Source organism: Condylura cristata, unplaced genomic scaffold (assembly GCF_000260355.1).
Source record: "Condylura cristata isolate star-nosed mole 26May11 unplaced genomic scaffold, ConCri1.0 scaffold00024, whole genome shotgun sequence".
Taxonomy (NCBI): domain Eukaryota; kingdom Metazoa; phylum Chordata; class Mammalia; order Eulipotyphla; family Talpidae; genus Condylura; species Condylura cristata.
In genome coordinates this window covers 34,378,082-34,390,962 of record NW_004567125.1, presented here as the reverse complement: position 1 = coordinate 34,390,962, position 12,881 = coordinate 34,378,082, and the positions used below count along the sequence as shown (strand labels likewise).

The window sequence follows — 12,881 nt, the reverse complement described above, 5'->3', positions numbered from 1 at the left end:
AACTAGATTTTGAGGAGGGAGGTTTTCACTGCAAGATGCAGTGGGGAGGGAGCTGGTCAGAGCCCTGCCAGGTTCCCTACAGCCCGGAGCTGCAGAGGCCTCCATGCCCACGCCCTCCCTGCCTGAGGGAGCCTCCACAGACTTCTCCACGGCCTCCACCGGCCAGGAAGGCTGAGGACTTACTGAGCCCCTTGACACAATCCTCCCCAGGCCTGACTTGCTGGGACACAGGCAGCAAGAGGTAACAGTGCAGTCTCAGCCCTGCCCTGATACTAGTTCCTCCGGGAACTGTGTTCTAATTATTTCCTCCTACCTCCCCACCTCCCTGCCTCCTGCATGAGTCCCCAGGGGGCCTGGCAGGCCCGCAAAGGAAGGGAAAGTGCAAGGTAAGCTGTGCGGCTTGATTTATAGAGTTCGGCAGCCTCCTAACCTACTTAGTGAGGGCACCAGGGCTTGGCTCCCAGCAAAAAATGTGCCTTTGGCCCTGGGCAGGGAGGAGCCACTGGGAAGGCCAGCCTCTGTCTGGCCCTGGGTCAGACCCCTGCACACCTGCCCAGGGGTGAGGCATGTCCTCATTTGGAGGTGCCTTGGGTTCTCTCCAGTGGTGAACACACAGTCATTTCTGCACGGTAGCACTAGAGGGGGCCATGGACACAGCAGATGCCAGGGAATGGAGGTGGCTGAGTGGAGCGGAGGGAATACGAGGGGAGGCAAGGATTGGGCCACGAGACCTGGATGGCTCCCCAAGCCTCAGATTCCCCCCTATCAAATGGGGATATTTGAGAGGCCTGCAAGCCCAGTACCTGGGGTTGCATTTGTCTGCAGTCAGTGCACAACACGGGATGCTGGTACCCGCTGAGGGAGAGTGTGTTAGCTCTCAAACATAACGTGTGGGTTATATTTCTGAGTCAAAACAATCTCACCTTTCAAATTGTCAAATGCCAAATTGGAAACATCTGCTGGTGAGATTGTGCACCCTGGGGGCAGCCTCCAAAGCACCCCCTGCTTGGGTCTGCCCGCATGTCATACACAGCACACGTGGCTGGTACCCTGCCAGCCACATGCACTGAGGATTCCAGCAATTTTCAGCCCCTGCCACTCTGGCTGCCTCTTCTTCACTAGGCACAGAGCTAGTGCTTCCTCGAGAACATTCTGCCCTCGCGAACACCCCCAAAGAATCAGATTTTCCCCTTCTAACCAGCAGACACCCCTCCCCCTCCTCTCCACCCTTGCAGTGGGAGAAAGCTGCCCTGTGGGAGCCGGCGGGGGAGGGAGCTGCTGGGGTGACTCACGTTGTTCCGAGGTGCATTGGGCTGCACTGGGTCCTCAGCCGCCAGGGCGATGCTGCTCATGGCGATGACCATGAGGATGCACATCTCAAAGTAGCGGAGGTTCAGGATGTAATGGCACAGGCGGCGAAGGCTGTAGGGACAGGTGGGTATGCAGAGCTGTGCTCAGAACACAGACTCCAAGTCCTTCCCTCTGTAATCACTTCATGTCACCTACCACTACTTGAGGTCTCTAACTCCTGGGCCCCAAATTATTAACCCCCAACACCTGGGCCTCTCTGGGAATCTACACTGGGAACTACATGGCATTTAGTCAAAGGTCCAGTTCCTTTCTAAGCTCCTTTCTTAAGAAGGAAAGATTCGCACAAGCCCAGCTGATAAGTTCCTATTACTTCCAAACAATCATCTTGGCACATCGATGCCCACCCTGAGTTGAAGAACTATTGCCCTCAATTCTGCAGGATGCCAGAAGGGTTTTCTTGCATAAAACATTCTGTGACCAAACAAAATCAGGAAACTCTGGGTTACACAGATATCTTTGTTTTTTAAAAACATTGAGTTTAGGCAAATTACTTATTCCCTTTGTACCTCAGTGTTCGCATCTGTGAAACGGCCATAATTACAGTGCATAACTATAGTGCATGAAAGAATCAAAAGGATTAATAAATGCCTGACAAGTAGGGGCTCCAAAAAGTTAGTTACTGAAGGTATGACTTGCAGGCCTTATGAGAACATTTAATGCATCAACAGGTGACACTTAAGTAGAGAGGACAATGAACTTTACATGAATGGCAGCAAAGCTCAGTGGTTAAGAAAGGTATATAGGTGTCTGGGATTCCCCACTTGATTGCTGTGTGACTTTGAGCAGGTGACTTTACCTCCCTGAACTCCAGGTTCTTCATCTGTTCAATGGGGATTAGCAGAGTACCAAGCCATTAGGCTTATCATCAGAGTTGTTTTACTCGTATAGCACTCAGAGTGGTACCTGGCACTAAATCCTCATGAAGATTTCTCTAGCAATCTAAGTAAGAAAGTAAACACACAGGGTGAGTCTAAGAGTCTGACTAGCAAGCAGTTGCTTGGCTTATTCGACATGATTCCTCTTCCACAAACATTAAGGGACCAGAGTTTTCAAGAAATACCCTATGGAAAAATGCAATTCTAGAATAACTTCTGAGCCACCACAACATACATAATCTTCCCCAAGGATGTCCAGAATAGAGGGCTGTGGAACTCAGAGGCTACCAGCCCTGAAGCTAGAAGCAGAGCTTAGGGGTCAGGCTGCCCTGTATAGTTGTCCAGGTTGTGTACTATGCAAGGCGGCCATGTCTACGGGGCTATCACTCACACATAAATGTGAAAATTTGGATGTTTATGACAACTGTTTTCTAGGTGATGGAAGGAAGGGATGTTTTCCCATAAAGATCAACAATTTATGACAAATTTCTGTTTTATATAAGACTTGATAAAGGGGCAGCATTTTAGAGTTTGCACAAGGGCCCCCTATGGACTAAGGTGGTCTTGGAGGCAATTCTCCCTTTTAACCTTGTGTCTGGATCTGTCCTCCAACCTGACTTCCATTGCCCCAGCAGGAGCCCAGGCCCCTTGCCCTGGCCAAGAGCCATACTCACGGGTTGGTTGTAGAGAGGATAAACATGGAGCTGTAGGGGGGCATGGGCTTAGGACCATCTTCCCCAGGGTCGTCTTCCTCCTCCTCTTTCTTCTCTTCCTCCTTTTTTGGCAGTGGGTCTGGGTTGGCATTTTTGTTCACTGTTGGGACAAGAACCAACACTGGGCTGCCTCTGCAATTTCCCACAAGCCTCTGGGCTGCCCACCTCCCAAGCAGGTAATAAGCAGCTGACACTTCCCTGTAAGGCACCATGTCATGCCATTTCATCCCACAGGACCCAACCAGGTGGGTACTTTACAACCCTCATTTTACAGGTGAGGAAACTGAGGCATAGAGAGGTGAAGTGACCACCTGAGGTCACACAGCTTGGATGTGGCAGAACTAGGATCTGAGCCCAGATGGCCCCGGAGTGCCTGCGAGTCTGATGAGACTGCAGGAGGACACAGGCCTGTGTCACTTGGCGGTGGCTGTGGTGAGTCCCAATAGTGCCACTTTAGAGGTGAGAACACTGAGCTCTCCCACCATCAAATTGCAGGGCTCCCCTATTAACACCCCTTTGTCCTGATGGGGGACCACTCTCTTTGGGAGCACTGATTCTGCAGCCTGGCTTCCCTCTGCGCTGTGTGCAGGCTGAGTCTCTGTGACCTCAGTTTACTTTTCATTTGTAAAATGGGCATAGTGACTGGACCCACCTGGCAGGACAGTGGTGGACATTTATGGAGTGTATTTATGCCAGTCTTGTGCACAGAACTGGCCCTGGAGGAATGAGGCTACTCCGGTCACCTCATAATAGTGACTCAGCAGGTTGCCTACAAGCTCCCAGTGCTTCCCAAACTCTGGTCTGACAGGCTAAGGAGGTGGCCAGAGGTGGGGCGGAACCACCCTCGAGGGTCTGCAGCACCTGGGGCCACACTTGTCCCCAGTCTGTGATGTACTGTGATTATGAAAGAATGGAAAGAATGTCTAATAACTCTTAAAACATTGATTACATGTTAGAATGGTAACAGTTGGGTAAATACAATTTATCAATGTTCAACTTATTTTTGTTTTTCAATCCTTTTCCCTTCCTTTTATCCATCCTCCCCTGTTTTCTCCCTCTTGCTCTCCTTTCTTCTGCTCAGTATGGTACTAGAACATTTTCAGTTGGAAGGGGTTGGGTTGGAGAGTGATCTGAATATCCCCAAATTTTCATTTGAGGAGCCCACTATTTCTCAAATAAGGTTGCTTTCAGGCTGTGCTGTGGTCACATGAGATGCAGAGACATGCTCAACCCCCATGCACACGTGCCAGGCATTTTAAATCAAGTATTATCTCATTTAATCCTCCCCGCAGCCCTGTGGGGGCAGAGATGACAGCTATACCCATTCTCCACAGGAAGAAACTGAGACCAGAGGGGTGGAGGCATTGCTTGGAGTCCCTCCGCCAACAGTTCACCCTCTGGGGAATGGTTCAGGCAGCCATTCCCCTCTCAGGGTCTCACCTTGCACGACCGTGTGGTTGAGGGGGGGCGGGCAGGCTGGGGGTATGTCCACCGTGGTGTGGTCAGGTTTCCTGGCAGTCTTAGCTGAGTTGGTCTGGGTGTTGCTGGGGTTGGTGACGATAAGGCTGTTCTCGGGGGTCTTGGGGGGGCCGGGGTTGGATGGATTCCCCGGATTGTTGGGTGTCCGGCGGCTGGCGGTGTTCTGGGGGTTGGAGGCTATGGTGGGTGGGGCCGCTGTGGGCCCGGGGTCCATGCTATTCCCCATCTTGGCGGGGCTCTGGGGCAGGCCGGGGTGGCCCAGGCTGTTGTGGGGACTGGCCGACTCGGCAGTGGCCAGCTTGTTGTTCTTCATGTTGTCGATGTCCTCAGCCAGCGGTGGGTCTTGGCGGCCCAGGTCCTGCTGGATCGGCCGGGTGGTGGACAGGTTGGGGCCCGACATGGGGACCCCGGAGCCCTGGTTCTCTCTGAGGAAAGCAGGCCAATGAAAAAGAACTCACTGAGTTAGAGTTACAGAGTGACATTTCTGGATCTCCCTAATGCCCTTATTTAAGGTGTAACCTGGACATCGAGAGGTGGCGCCTGGCACATGTGCCCGGCCACAGCTGAAGTCCCACATGAGTGCCGCTGCCTCCCTCTTGGCTCTGGGCAGTGCTGCTCGCTCCAGGGCTACTTTCTTCCAGAACCTGCACCCACCCAAACCAAAGTTTGGGACTCTGCCTAAGGATCCTGCACTTGCTCCCAGGCAGGACAGGGGCTCCTGATGTCCCCAGGAGAGGCTAAGGCCTACACAGTACACCATCTCTTTAAAGGTAGAATTGGCTCATAGCTTTAAATGCCCGTAGGATGTCTGTTCACTCCCAATATTCCCATCAGGCGAAGCAGGTGATACATACATATAAGAAGAAAGAACAATAGAAATAATAACAGCAAATACTTCGGTAACACAAACTGCTTGGTGCCACTCTAAGCACTTATCTTGCAATAAAACCTCAATCCTCAGCCTTCTGAAGACCAATTATTAGCATCACTTTATAGATGAAAAAACCAGAAGCTCAGAGAAGTTGCTTGCTTAAGGCCACACAGTTGGTAAATGAACAAGAAAATTTCTTGCAGGAATCCAGTTGTGGACAAATCCCAGTAGGCGGGGGAACAGGCGAGTGTAAAGGCTCCGTGATGAGAACAGACCTGCTGAAGTTGAGGTGCCAAGTGGCTGGAGGTTGGGAGTGTGGGAGCTGAGTGGGATGGAGTTTGGCACCTTAGTTGCTCAAATAATTAACATCACGCAGATGACATGAGAAGACGTGAGTGTGTGTGCTTGGAGCCTCAGAGTGGGAGAGGAAAAAGCAAATGTCCTTGCTGAGGTTTTTCTACCCTAAGTTCTACTGGGACATCAGCTCCCAGAGGCCAGAGGTTTACTTTTGTCTCTCTTGTCAGGGTCCATAATTGGGCTGAATCCATGGTAAACTTTTGATCACTCTTGTGAAGTGGTAAGTAAATGCCCCATTTTCCCAATGAGAACACTGAGGCCCTGAGTCCTATTAGCCCAGACTCCCATCAGCCCCCATCTCCTCCCATCTGCATGCTCACCCTGCTTGCCAGAGAACCCCGGGAGCCAGGGTCCTAGTGAGGGTGTCTGGGGGACGGAACCTGCCTGGTGACTCTCGGACCACTGCATGTCCACCCTCAGCTGGCCCTGTACACAGGCCTGGTGGTGCTGCCTCCCCTGAGGGCTCGGCCCCTGACTTTGCTCTGTTTGCCTCCAGCTACCCCCTCAGAGACCTCGATGCTCAGAGAAGAGCCACTGTCCTTTCTCAATCCTTGGACACAGGCCTCAACAAAGTCCATTTGTGGGAAACACCAGACACTTGTAGTCTATGCTCTTAATGATTCCTCTCTCCATCCAGAGTGCGCTGCAGCCCCGAATTCCATCCTCTGGCTCTTCTTAAAGGGAACTTCAAATTCTGCAACCTGTGCCCCCCACTTCTCATACAGCTCAAACTTATTAGTACTTGTTGTGTGCCAGACTTTGCATGGGTCAGCTCTCCTAGTCCTCAGGCTAAGCACAGGAAGTGGGTGGTGTTGTTATTCCCATTTTACAGATGAGAGAACAGCAGCCAGAGTTGGTGGCCAAGGCAGCTTGGATCTTGACTTCAGCATGTGGATGGCAACCCCCCGCTTGAAACTAGGCCTCTGACTGAGAAGTCTGGGATGTCCTAGAAGCTTAGCTTTCAGATGGAAAGTGCTGTGAATCCTTGGCGCTCACTGGCATGGTTAGCGGTTCTATCTGAACTCATCAACTTCTTGAACAATCTCATGAGGCTGGGATTGCTTCTGCTCTCATTATATAGGTGTGGAAACTGACACCTAGAGAAGCAGAATCATACTAGAGGACAGTTGTGTCAGGCTGTTGCCATTACACAGAATGGAGAGGCCAGAAGCAAGCAGAAGACAGTGCTCAGATAGCACGTGTTCTCTGAACAGCAAGGGGAGTAGACACAGTCACAGGGGTGGAAGCCCCCAGCACTGGCCTGTTCCTCCAGACCCAGTACCAAGCCCTGCATCTCACACTTAAGAGTGAAACAGACTGGCCAAACCATTGGCATCATCTTCCTCATTTTTGTCTTTGTTTCTATGGAAGACAGAACAACCTGGTGTTAGTCTCAGCAATGCCACTTAGCAGCTGTGTGACTCTCTGCCACTTGATTAAGCCTCTCTCAATGCAGTGGCCTCATCTTTACTGGGACAGTAGTAGGATCTTCCCTACGCTTTTGAGACCAAAGTGGGGATCCTGGTGCAATGTGCTTGATTGTCCCTTGTATGTCAGTCTGTTTTCTCACCCATACCTTGGGATGGTAAAATCAGGGAGTCTTTATGGAATAACTTCAGATCTTAATGGACTCTGCCCTGCTGACTTCAGAATTTGCTTAGAACCAGTGACACTTAAATCACTCCAACTTTTGCCATATAGTGCCACCCTGTGACTGTCCCATCACTCTTATAGAAGCAGGTAACTTGTCTTTAGTTTCCAGGCCCATGATGGAGAAGAACTTTGCCTTCATGTGTGTCACACCCAGCATCTCTTCCAAACCCAGGCTAGAAGATGAGATCTGGAGTTTCTGAGCCAATGTTATAATGGTTGAACTTTTAGGGTTTGTTGGGATAGAGTGAATATATCTGACACATAGTGTGGGAGGGGGGTCAGAAGGTGGACTGTAGTTGGTTTAATTGTGTCCTCTCAAAAGCAATGTCCACCCAGAAGCTGTGACATGACCTTCCTTGGAAAAAGTTTGCAGATGTGATAAAGTTAAGGTTGGCTTCTGAGAGAGCTAATCCTGGATTAGTGTGAATTCTGAATCCAATGACAAGTGACCTTAGAAAAGACAGAAGACACACAGGAGAGAAGACAGCATGGAGATAGGCAGGACTGGAGAGAAAAGTGTACCAGCTGAGGAAAGGCCAAGGCCAGGGTTTACAGGCCAAGTGTGTCTGGCTCAGGACAGCTGCAAGGGTGCCAACAGAATGGAAAAAAATTCCAAACTCTTATTTCCCGAATGTCTTGCCCAGCCCACTCTGAGTTTTTTTTAGAATTTGTGTGTCATTTGAAAACCTGACTGGAAACACTGTCTCACTTCTGTATATATTTTCAAAAAGCAAGCTTGGATAAGTTATCACTTCAAAGAAAACCTACATTCTTTGGCACTATCCAAAGAGCCACACTAAATAACAATCACATGTCGCAAAATGACATTTCTCTTGTCCAGAGACTGCAGAGACCACTGTGTCCCAAGCGCTGAGTAGCAGGCTGTGCTGTGAGGGCTGCAAGAATCACCCTTGCTGACAGTGCTGTGGTGATGGAATCGCTCAATGATGCACTTCTCAGCACACAGGTACCTGTCAGGGTGCCACATAAGACATGACACATCCCTGGGGACCATGATGAAAGTTCGGGGGTATTTTTCACCCTCAGGCACCAGGCGAAGAGGCCCTTGTCTGGCTCGAAAGGGGACCTGTGGATTTTGTTTTGTCTTCTTTTTACTTTCTCTGCCCTGCAGTTTTTTTTTTTTTGTTTTTTTTTTTTGTCCTGCAGTTTTAATAAGCTCAGCCTGCAGGTGCTGACAGTCTCCAGGAGGTTTTTTTTCCAAGTGTCTCCCAGGAGAACTCAATGGGGGCAGAAAACTTTGAAGTTAGCCCCCTCCCCCAACACCCCTTGGGGATCTGCCATTATCTGCCCTGAATAGAAAGCCAGTTGCATAATTCCTGTCCTGTACCAGCGCCTCTGCCAGAGAATCACTTCGGTTTCTCTGCCAAGGGCTGTGGACACGCACCCCACGCAGGCTCTGGCCTAGATCCAGGGGGTAGTCTCAGTTATCTGGGAATGATAATAGCAGCAGCTGCTAATTATCTCCACCCTTGAGCCCCCACCTGTCCTAAGAACCTGCATGTAATGAAGCCATTTAATCCCACAACCACAGTATCAGCTAAGATCAGACCCATTTCACAGATGTGGAAACCGGAGCCCAGAGAGGCAAAATCAAGTGCCCAGGGTTACTCAGCTACAGACAAGCTAATCTGGACTCTGGCCCTCGAGCTCTCAAGATAGAGTACCACTCCGTGAAGAAACAGAGGCAGTGAACAAATTGGGGTGCATGGAATGAGGGTGCTGAGGAGACTGGTGAGGGCCCACTGGGCATGTTCTAAGAATCAGGGAGTAAAAGGATGAAGTGTTCCCACCCCTCCCCCACCCCGTTCCAATGCAGGATAAACAGTGAGGTTCAGGCGTCCAGTCTCTCTTCTTGCTCCTTGGGGGGAAGGAGGTTGTCATGGTGATGGGAGCAGGTGGAATCAGGACACAAGCAGCTGAGCTATTAATTCTGGGGTGCCACAGGTCTTGGCAGAGGCTCCCCTCACTCAGCCAAGCCTAGCAGGAGGCTTGGCTGCGGGGGATGGTGGACACCCTGTGAGCCACAGCTTTGCACTGGGAGTCAGGGAAAGCCAGCCCATCCTTTCTTTGCTCACCCTGGGTTGCCACTGGCCTCAGTCACCTGGGTGGGTGTCTCCAATGGGGAAGAGAGGGAGAGGTGAGGGTGGGAAAGGGGGAAGACGATGAACAGAAAGAAAAGAGTTATGTGCGTTACAGTGGTCCACACAGAGCATGTTTGGGGAAAGGCTGAGGAATGATGAGCAAGAATGCATGAGGCTGACCTCTGAGCCTCTTGTCACTGTATGGAACCCACTGTCTTTTATGGCATGTTATACTCTCAAAGTTGTATCTTCATCACTCTTAGGGTTTTTAAGCAAATGAATGGCTCACCTTGGATTTTTTTTTCTCTAAAAGAGCCTGAATATCCTTGAAGTCTTATTTCAACAAATATTAGAATCTTTGTGTCAGCCAAGTGAACAGCACCCCTGACCAGGGCATTTGCCACGCCAGGTAACATGGGAGTAACCCAGCTGAGATGCAAGCGAGAAGTGTCCTCGAGCTTTCTGTCTGATTTTGGAAGCCAAGACTGAGTGGGAGAATACAAGCAAAAACAAGGAGGCTGTGCAATTCGACCTTGCAAGACATAACCTTTTTTGCCCCAAAGAACCTGATATTTGCTTTAAAAAATATATTGAAATGATCAGTAACCTCCTGGTGCAGATTTGGGGTTTTCCCAAATCTGTACTGTTTTCCTTTGGAGATGAAAGGGAGCAGAGGCCATCTGTAGGATTCTGGAAAGCTGTTGACATGGATGGATGTCCTTGGGGAAAACTCTTCCTCTGTCTGGGCCTCAGTTTTCCCATCTATAAAAGGTGGGAGCTGGAGCAGAAAATTTAAAGCACATGGCCCTAAAGTTGTTTTTTATGCTTACTAATGAGACAGTGTTGATGGTAATAATAACTGCCATTACTATTACTACACCTTATTAACACTTCGTTGCTAATATTAATACTAGCTTAGTACTAATACTAGTAAAAGCTAATATATATTGAGCGCTTATTATAAGCCAGACAAATGTAATACATATTTTATATGAATTAACTCATCTGACCTTTAGTCTAGTAAGTAGCTACTGTTCTTCCCTCCACAAGTGAGGAAACAAAGGCTCAGAGAGGGAACGAGACAAACTGCAAGTCAAAAGCCAGGAAGTGATAGAGAAGGAGGATGACCACTGGCTTTAGGGTCCTCCCCTTTATCACCAGGGTGTGCCATCATCCTGACTCCCTCAATAATAGTAGAGGGCCCTCCCTGGTAGCACAATGGGTTAAAGCACAGCACCATGAAGCCACAACCCTTCAGCACGAATATGATCCCAGGCCAGGGAGGTGACCCACATGGCTGGCAGACCTCTCCTGACCTGCCCACTGCTCAACAGTGTACTTTGTTGATCTGCTTGTTCTGCTCCCCACTCTGTCTCTGGTGAACCTTCTCACTCCCTGTATCTCTGGCCTGTACCCCAGTTCTGTATACATAAATAAATAAATCTTTAAAAAAATAGTAGATACAAAAATGACAAGTCACTGGTTCTTAATTATGAAATCCAATGCTAAACACTTTATTCCTGTATAATCCTTTCAGTGATATCCTGTAGCTCTGAAATGACTCAAGTCCCTATTGATCCATCGCTGTCCCTTTAATTTGTTTGTTGCTCTCTCTTAACCTAATAGCCTCCTTCAGGTCTACCTCAGGGCCTTTACACTGTCTGCTCATGTCATTCCTATCTCAGATTTTTACTCTGGAAGCCTGCCCTGGACACGGTTCTTTGTGATCTTTCTCAGAACTTCTCCACAGTATGCTGATCATCGTCAGACACAACTGGTCATGATGGAGACTCTGATTTATGGCCTGGGTGTGTAGTGGATTGGTTTCAGCAAACTCTATGATGTTTGCACAAAGACAAGATAGCTTAATGATGCATCCCTTAGAAACATACCCTTGCTGAATGAGGTGTGACTGTACCGGATCAAATCTACAGCACTGGGTTAGATAGAGTGGCACTTGGTAAATGCTGACAGAAAGAATGAACTAGTGACATAATCCCTGGGGAGCTCCGTGGGCATTTAGGAAAAGGAGGGCACGTATACTCTGGGTCTTACCAAATGCAAAGCAATCCCATATGGGAAAGAATAATCCTGTTTCTTTCATAATTTTCAATGTCCCGTACACAGAGGAGAAATCTGCTTGTAAAACACTGCTTGATCAGTGTTTTAATTTTAACCTAAGTCTGTTTTACATATGGGCATCAAGTTTTTTTTAATGGTTTAAATATATATTGTATTTCCCTGGATTAACTATGCTCACATGTCATTTAATGATGTTTTGATCAACACCGGAATGCACGTATGATGTGGTTCCCACAGAGTCTAAGCTTGTGTAATTATACTCGATAATGTTTCTTACAACATTGAAACTGCCTAATATTGTACTTCTCAGCATGCACCCCTGTCGTTCATCAGAGCATGGCCGTGCTGGACAAAATGAAGGGGGATTTCATATAAAACCTTCTCGGGAAGTGTTCCCTGTTTTGGAATATCTGGACAGTGTGGCAGCTCCCTCATGTCATTTGAGTTGTTTGGACAACCTGAGGCAGTCAGCCTTTGCACCTGCCTCAGCAGGGTGGTTGTGTGTGCAGGTGCCTGCACCAGAATGACTTCACTCTGGCCTCATTATGCATTACGCAAAGTGTGGTCCCTAGACTAGCATCAGACTCTCCTGGGAGTGCCTTAGATGTGCAGCATCTCAGGTGGAGACCGAGATCTACTGAATTAGAGTCTATTTTAACAAGAACCCTGGGGATTAAATTTCAAGGAGTGCTGGCCTAGTGCATATGTCATCCAACAGAGGCACTTAAACACCTCATTAAAAAATCAATGTGATGCCCTAATGGTGATACATAACACCAAGAGAACATTAATTAATAAAAGAACAATGCCTTTTTCAACATGTATGTATGTATGATGTGGAATCACCATAGGGTCTTTAAAAAAGCATTACAAATTATTATAAAACAGGTGCTGTTTCTGGCTGGGCAGGGAAGTTGGCCTGGAAAATACCTTTAGAAACTCTGAACCCTGATTCAATTCCAAGGGCCCAGAGTAGCTTTTTAAATCCTCCAGGAATAGCATTAGGTAAAAAGATAGTAGGCTCAGTAACAGCTAAACTTGGTCTAAATTTACCAAGCACTAATGTGTCACTTGTTCTTTTGGGCCCTTTCCATGTATTAGCTTGTCTAATTCCAGCAATGACCCAATTAGATCGTGCTATTCTCATTTTACAGGAGAGAAAACTGAGGCCCAGAGATGGAAATTCACTTTCCCAAGGTCACACAGCAAGCACATTGTAGAGCTATCTGTTTTTTTTTTTTTTTTTTCATTTTATTTTGTTTTGGTAACATACTGATATCTTTTTTTTTTTTTTTTTTTTTGTAGTGTTTGGTCTGTAATGAAATGGTCTGTCTGCAGCCTCTGGTGACAGACAACTTGGGTTCAAGGCCATTTATTA

The 12,881-nt window shown here is 48.3% G+C and overlaps 1 protein-coding gene across 1 annotated transcript in view; it reads right to left on the bottom strand.

Annotated features, from left to right (window-relative positions):
- CACNA1A (calcium channel, voltage-dependent, P/Q type, alpha 1A subunit) overlaps nt 1–12,881 on the bottom strand; it is a 209,890-nt gene that overhangs the window by 53,548 nt on the left and 143,461 nt on the right. The window contains exons 20-22 of the mRNA XM_012728946.1: nt 4,400–4,863; nt 2,921–3,059; nt 1,293–1,422 (exon numbers count right to left, since the gene is read on the bottom strand). Coding sequence (XP_012584400.1) covers nt 1,293–1,422; nt 2,921–3,059; nt 4,400–4,863 — 733 coding nt within the window. The remainder of the gene's footprint in view (nt 1–1,292; nt 1,423–2,920; nt 3,060–4,399; nt 4,864–12,881) is intronic.